Below are 8,052 nucleotides of genomic sequence, written 5' to 3'. Positions count from 1 at the left end.
ACTCTTTCTGCAAGGAAAAAGTAGTAATTGTGTCTAGAGTATCGGTGTGTCATTTTACAGGACGTGGTACATGGTTGCCACCACTTTCTGGCTGTTGTTTGGTATCTTTATTAGAACAGTGAAAGCATCAGTAGTGCGCTGCCATCATTACAGTAACTTATGAAAGCCTTTTTACCAGAACAGGGCAGGGCACATTTATTTATTCCCTTGTTCTTGGGCTTAATTTACTCATCTTAAAAATGCCTAAGACTGTACCAGATGGCATTGCCATTTCAATAGCTTTTGCAAACCAGGAGCACCTGGTTTTCAAAGCTGAAGAACGATTTTATGAGTTTAGAACATCCACTGATTTCCAAAAGACTTCTATCTCTCACATAGCCAGAAAACCCATGGTGCTTTCTGTGCCTAAGTGTAGTCACCTGTAAAATGGAGACAGTAAGGGTTATCTCAGACATCTTCTTTAGATGGATAGCTTGGAATACTGCTCAAGTACTACCAAAACAGGGAGAACTACAGAAACATGAATTACAGAAACATGAATTACAGAAACATGAATTACAGAAACGTGAATTAATAATTAAAAAATGTTACTACTCATTATTAAAGTTTGAATTTCTTGTTCTGTAGTAAAGAAGAATAACATATTCATGACCTCAGCTCTTCTTCGAAGAAACTCTGACTTTGTCAAAAGTACCAAAGAAGGTAACTGTCATTGCAATATTTATTCACTGAAGCTCCACAAAGATGTTCTTAATAGATGCAGTAGACATAAAAATGACAATTCTTCTGTATGCAGAGTGATAGGCTAAGTATCTTCACGAGGGTCATAAGTTATTTGTTTGAGAGTGTTAATATCCTGGGAGCTTGGTTCTGAGCCTCTGCTCTGACTACTTCTTTCCTGAGCGGACTGAATATAACCTTGAATAGTGAAATTCCATGTTTCTAACTGAGTACCTGTGCTCCTGGAAAAGGCAATGAAGAGCCCTATTGGTGTCTGCAGGTGCAGGATTAAATTTGAAACACTAGAGGACAGATCTAACACAAAGCAGTAAATAGGTATAAATATAAAGATGTATTTAAATACATAAATACAAACTATTTTATAAATAAAAATAACGGTATTTTTTATATAACACATTGCCTTTTTATTTTGATAGAATAACAGGTTGATGCCACTACAGAGTTGTGTATTTTAGAAGGGATTAAAATTTTTCAGAATAGTAGTAAAAATCAATAAATGTTATTTAAATGTGCTTTGAAGTTTTCAGTTAAAGAGACAAGATAACTGGTATGAATTACATGTGAAGAAAAAGTCTCTGTTTAAATATTTTTTCTTTGTTTTTTGCAAGGATCCTTGTCACAAAATCAATTGCGAAATGTCATTAGACCGGCCATTTTACAACCCCCACAAGCCCTGACCTGTCCTGAAAATCCTGTAGTATCTCTAGTAACCAAGGAAGAAGCACATGTTCAGGTAAAAAGAAAAGTAATGTTACTGGCTAATACATGTTTTCAGCTTAAATTAAAAAAAAAAAGTGCTGTTTAAAAGCAGTTAATTATTCCACTGCACTATTTTCAAGAAAGTTCCTGTATCAGTTTCAGTGGAATCGATGGATCACTGCCATGGTGTGAACTGTTAAACTCATGCTTACTGTTGAAAAAAATGAAATGTTGAAAAAAATATCTCCTCTCTGCAGGCTGTCTCAACTTTCAGATACACAGGGTGCTGTGAGCAAATCAGCTTTGGGGGTCTTTTGGATTTTGCTTATTCAGAAAGTAACATTTTAGCATTTTGATTAAGGGTGGCTTAGTACACAGCTGGAGGAAGATCTGCTAGCTACCATATATATACCTCAGTGACTCTGGACTTCTAGCAGATCTGTTTGTAGCAGAAAACAAGCTTGGTCTAATTAATTCATCTGGTTTTATTATTTCTAGCTATCTGAAGACAGCTCTTATTCCTCAACTGAGAATTCAGTAAGTTCCAAAACAGCAGCAAGGTCATCTACTACGAAGAATCTTTCTAGCTCTAAAACAACACAGTAAGTTTTTATTTATTGTATTTCTACACCATTTTGCCACCTGGCCTATGGCATGTCCTTTTGTCCTGCATGTTTACCATGGTACTAAGACCATGCTGTCTGTACCCCCACAGTGCTCACTGGTGTTTGTGTGTGGTGCCAGAACTTGTGAGTACTGACATGAGCTCCTCATGCTGTAAGAAGTGGACTCCTGCAGGGAATTAATCTCTGTGGGACAGTTTGTTTCTCATTAGCATCCCCCAAGCCAGAAGCTATTTTGGTTTTCCATCTCGTGCAGCTTTGGCAGTTCAAAATATGCCCCAGTTTTGAATGTTTACAGTCAAATTTGTGTCCCTTTGGAGAACTCTCGTCTGATTGCAGAGCTGCTGCATCTAATAAACAGATGTAGAGAAACTCGGGAATTACCAAAATATGTCAGTATATTGGACACAGGAGTCATGAAGAAAACCATACAGGTCTGATTGGGAAGACAGGCTGAATGCTGCAACTGATGCTCTACTTCTGTGAGAATTTCTAGCAGGAACAGCTAGCTGTGGTGATTGTGATGGGGTGGCATCTTTGTGCAGACATGGGTTCACCAGCACCGACTTCAGAATTTCTGCATGAGGAAGCTGACTTCCTTGGACTGGGATGTTGCCCCATGACCATGCCTCTGTATATGACTGAAAGAGCTCACACTGGTGCAGAAATGGGCTATCGCCTCTCTCTGGAGACCGGCTCATGAGAATCTTAGGTCTGTGATTAGCCAGCAGGTAATGCCGCTTGCTGATGGTTGATGAGGGTTATATTTACCTGGGAGTTGTGAGCATCAGGAATACACCTGAGATCAGTTATGACAAGACAATGACATTTCAAAATTGCTAGAGCCACAGAAAACACATTTGTGTTGTTGCCTCCTTTCCCCCTCCCACCCAAAGAAGGCAGAGAACATGTTAACTGCAAGGGAGTCTATTCCAGTCTTCTTCAGGGCTGGGTGGGCCACAGATAAAGGTTCCTGCACACAGCATTTGGGATGCACAGTGCCAGGGTACTAAGGAGACAAGGGATTTTTAGATGCACAGACAACTTAGATTCTTAATCCTTATCAACAAGAAGAGCATCATTAGAGGGCAGACGCTCACTGTGTTTTTGGAAGAGCCAGCCTGTCCTTTTCTATCACAATTAACACTGTGATGATGCCCGGTGAGGACAACATGGAGCCACACAGCACGCTGGACTTCTAGGACATTCAGAATGATGGTAATGTACATACTGGAAAAGCTAAAGGGAAGACAGTACTGACTTCAAAATCACTTGGTATCCATACTCCAAGTCTATTTACCTTCTGTCACTTGCAGGATATGTAGGAAAAGCTAGGTGAGTGGCTTTCTCTCGTGAAATAGACGGATAGAGAAATGCAATGCAGTGTTTCAGTGCTGACAAGTTACAAGACTTAAAAGTGCTTATGGTATTCCCTTTTTCTTTTTTAAAAGAGGAATTGTGCATCTGCTTGGGGTATTTGTGCTTCATTAGTTCTGTATATCGCAATTATGGTAAATGCTGGTTTATCTAACAAGTTGAAAACTAATTTAAATACAAGTAGGTGCTTACTACTCTTCTGAGATTGCAAGGGAGTGTGAGTGCCATTCTTCTGATCCATATTAAGTGACTGATTCTTTAAAATACTTCAGTAAAATCTTTTTGGCATAACTGTTTTCTCATAGATAACTTGACAACAAGTATTCAAAGAACTTTACTGAATTTCATATACATGCTAAACAATAGTGAACACTGCAGTCAGACCTGCTCATGGCTAAGAAAAGATTTTTTAGACTTGTTTTTAATTATCAATCAAGGTGTAACTATTGACATTTATCTACAAAAAATAAAATACAGAGAGACCCAACAGCAGGGATTGGTGCTGCCTGCAAACATCCCTCTTTCTTTCCGTCTGCTTCCACTTCTCTGTGTGATATGGACCCGCATAGAGATGAATCAAAGTGGTTTGTTAGCCCTCTGCAGTTGCTGCAGCTGCTGCAGCTGTCCTTGTCCCAGGAAACCACCAACAGTTCTGTTTCCTGAACTGGATGTAGTAATGAACTGAAAAGGAGAAATCTGCAGTTTCTCGAGTCTGATTAAAAGCTTGGAAAGGAGATTGTGACAGAAATATAATGCTGGGAAAATGCAGGCTTCTGGTCACGTGTTCAGCATTGCACAAGGATTTTCTTGGAAAACTGCAAGAGTTCAAGGCCAGCACTGGAACTGGCAGCTACTCAGACCTTTCTGGACACTCTGAGAAGGACAGTATCTGGATCTACTCCCGTTCCATGGTCCCTTTTCAGTATCTTATCCACATTTCTCCTTCTCCCATTCTTCCTTGTTAGTGGTCATTCCCTGAATTCAGTGGCTCTGTTTTGCATCTCCATGGCAATGTCATCCCTGGCACACTTTGTTCTTGTCCTGCAGCAACATAAAGAGTATTGAGGTTTTAATAAGACTTTAAGGCTGGCACTTCCAGTTAACTGTCTGGAAGAAGAAAGATCCAGCACTGAGTGCTTTTCCTGTACATTTCTGAAAATAATAAAAATCTATTTCCCACATTATTTATATGAGACAAGGCTCTAGTTTCCGGTTTTTAGCTCTTCTGGAGTGCTGCCCTTACTAAGTTGCTACTGGAGCAGCCTAGAAAGTAGATGAAATTTCAGGATGGAAATTGATCACAATTGAGTGAATTTTAGTGGGGAGTTTTCTTAAGGATAAGAAACTTACTAGTTGAAACACACTTCAGACTCCCTGTTCATGGCCAAAACACATATGAAAGTCTTCAAGGTTGAAAAGAGACAGATTTTCTGATTTCTCTTTCTTATTTGCTCTTAGTCTCAGCAACACATCAAGCATGAGAATGTTAAGGAATATTTTTTCCTTAAGTGTAAAATTGAGATAACTTACACTTGGGAATTCCTTCATCCTGTGTGAAGAGATTTCAAGCACACTGTAGCTGTGAACTCAGAAACTAAGTTTCAGATGCAGTCATCAAAATACTGGCAACAAACCCAGGTTATTAACAGGAATATCCTCTGCATGACATATGTGCCATTAAGCCCTCCCAAGGGTGATAAATGAAGTGGAAGAGCAGAAGAGCAGGTAAGTGGTGCTGGAGTATGCACTTCATGACAAAACATCAGATCGTCTTCCTGCCAAGTCGTCCTTCTGGAACAGAAGGAGACAAGAACTTGGATGGTTTTGCTTTTGCCAGCAAGAGATGAGGTGATTAAACTCTACAGAAAGCATGAACAACCTATAAGCCTTTTGTAAAAAAAAAAAAAAAACCACCAACCAAAAATCCTGCAGCAGGAACAACTTCCACACAAAGAAATTTACAAGGACTTTTCCAGTTAATTTAAAGTGGCTATGTAATTAGCAGGTTAAATCACAACTCTGCTTATATTAGAATATTCTTGAATATAATCCAAAAATAGTGTACTTTTTAGAAGTTGTGACTTTGTCACTACTTAAAAATGCATTCACCTTCTTCTCTTAAAACCTGCTGAGAGGCAAGAGGCTAACTGACAATAGTTAATCTCAGGGTGGCAATGCAAAAAAACCCCAAATTAATGTTTCTTACCTGGAAAACCTAAGGCACTAAGAAGGAAAAAGGGACAGAAGACGTACAAGTGTTATTTTAATAACTTCTTTTAATTATTAATATTAATTAAATAAAATGACTCAACATATTTAATTATTTTAATAATTTTTGCCAAACCCAGTCATACTCCAGATCTTGAATGTAAAGTGATTTATCTACTGTATGAAATTTTCTGCCAAATTGTATCCCCAAACTAGAGTTGGCCAGTGCCAAGGGATTGCAAGTATTTAGTTTTCTTCAATTCTCATTTTAAATATATTTATCAAACAGGTCATAGAAAAATTGAGAGATCTTTCTTTACTGTTTTAGTTATACCTTGTCATAAGTCACTTGCTATCATACTGTTACATTTTTGCAGTATTTGTGTGAATTGAAAGTGTGTGCATTAGAATACGCTGCCTCTCCTCTGTCTTTCAAAGATGTTGGGTGGATGACCTTTATGGCACTGGGCAGTATGTTATTCTGAAGGGTACCACAGCTGCACCAACACGAAGGGATAATTGTTAATTGCTGGTAGTCTTCTGGTGGAGCAAAAGTAAACAGGGAAACAAATGTAACTCATTAAAGTTTCTGGAATGAGACAGTTCCGGGAGGAGGAGGAGACATGTTGTTTTGCTTCTTCTTCTGTGCTTTTAAGGACCATCCTCAATAATCTTCATGAAATACAGTGTGGTACTCTCTGTTCCTTTTGTGAAATGTTATGTTGAGAATATTCTCAGATTCTCTTAAATAATTTGTCTGATTACTTAAGTGGTCATTTTTTGTTTCTCTTTAATATAAGGTGTGGTAAAGTAAATGCATGAACTTACTCATATTCTTTACAAAGTTCTAAATAGTTCTAAATCATATTCTTATGTTATTTGGTTCCCACAGAAGTCAGTTGTTTGAAGACATAAGTGTACAAAACAGCAGCAATTCTGATTTTGTGTTTGGAGAAAACATGGTTGAGAGAGTGTTGGTAAGATCTGGCAGATTTTTTATCAAGGTTAAAGTACTTACAATTTTTTTCAGAGATTGATTCTTTTTATCTCCTCCTGTTCTTTTGAAGATGTGAGTAAATATGATTCCAATGACTGTTGAGGAGAAAATATCTAAGTATTTGCTGTAGGAGGGATAGGCATCTCTATCTTCCTCATCCTAGATAAGTACTCTAATTACTAACTCATACCAATATGCACTTCTTCTCTTTTTCTCATTTTTTTACCTGAAAATCGGTTTATTACATATTCCATGTAAAGTGGGACAGCCACAATATGAGATAAAAGAATGTGGTCCCCACTGCTCTAATAGTTTCCAACATAACTTTTAAGAAATAGGAGAAATGAGGGAAAAAGTGAACACGCATCCTAGATAGTGTCCATGTTAAACTATATTGTGCATGCTGTGAGACAGCCTAATGGATCAAGTCCTGAAGGAAACTCAGACAAAAAGGTGTTTCCCAAGCTAAGGACTGCACCATTTAAAATGGAATTGACGTTCAGTTTCCAGCAGAAATAGAATGAAAACAGTATACATATTTGCCACGGGAAAAGCTTGGAAACCATAGGTCTGGGTTACGGCTTCTGACCAGGATTTAGTTATAAGGTAAGAATTGAGCCAGTAAGCATTGTCAGAAGCCAGAAGCATTTATTTAGACATGCCTAAGAAACTATATCTACAAAAACTGAAGGCCATGGAAACGTTTAATTCATCTGAGGTTAACTTTGTGGTGTCTGGGGGTTTTAAACTATTCTTCTGGGGCTTAAGTGCTTAAACTGGCAATTAGCTGGTACTTAAACATCTAAGTCTTTCAGTGGATTTAAATCCTAGTCCAGGATTCATACAAAGGGCCCATTCTTGGTGGAAGAATGATATACTGATTTTATGATAACAAAATTACTTCTACTAGAGACTGAAATTGTATCATCTAGGTCAGTTCTCGCTCTTTAGATACTACAGTTGCTAATCTTGAGGATAGCATGCACTAAATGATTCAGTGTTCTGTTTGTTATGAAGTAACATAGCCATTTTATTGAAACAGGAATTCTTATTTCCCCTGTTTTTTTCTAGAGTCCTGAAAAGCATACCAAGCCATGTAATGAAGTTGATTCATACAAAGGAGAAATAACATCCATGTACATAGAATCTTCTCATGTCGGTCCACAAACAAGTAAGCATACTCAGCAAACAAGTACAGGTAGCTTTGTTATTATATGTTTCACTGTATCTTAGAGGATGTCAGATGAGTGGTGGTCAATAATTTTCACCTATTCTCAAGTTATCCAGTCACTAATACACTGACAGTATGTGCCACAACCTGTGTTCAGAAAGCAGGCTACAGTTTGGTTTATGACATTTGAACTGGACTAACTTCAGAATGAATGATCTAAGTTACTCAGGAAAGTT

General features: G+C 38.0%; 1 protein-coding gene across 1 annotated transcript in view; it reads left to right on the top strand.

Annotated features, from left to right (window-relative positions):
* RANBP3L (RAN binding protein 3 like) overlaps positions 1-8,052 on the top strand; it is a 32,309-nt gene that overhangs the window by 12,536 nt on the left and 11,721 nt on the right. The window contains exons 6-10 of the mRNA XM_035902726.1: positions 628-702; positions 1,350-1,474; positions 1,939-2,042; positions 6,541-6,625; positions 7,717-7,816. Of these exons, the coding sequence (XP_035758619.1) occupies positions 628-702; positions 1,350-1,474; positions 1,939-2,042; positions 6,541-6,625; positions 7,717-7,816 (489 nt within the window). The remainder of the gene's footprint in view (positions 1-627; positions 703-1,349; positions 1,475-1,938; positions 2,043-6,540; positions 6,626-7,716; positions 7,817-8,052) is intronic.

This window comes from Egretta garzetta, unplaced genomic scaffold (genome assembly GCF_000687185.1).
Source record: "Egretta garzetta isolate BGI_Z169 unplaced genomic scaffold, ASM68718v1 scaffold59, whole genome shotgun sequence".
Classification (NCBI taxonomy): domain Eukaryota; kingdom Metazoa; phylum Chordata; class Aves; order Pelecaniformes; family Ardeidae; genus Egretta; species Egretta garzetta.
The sequence above is the reverse complement of the archived record's forward strand: the minus strand, read 5'-3'. Positions and strand labels throughout refer to the sequence as shown.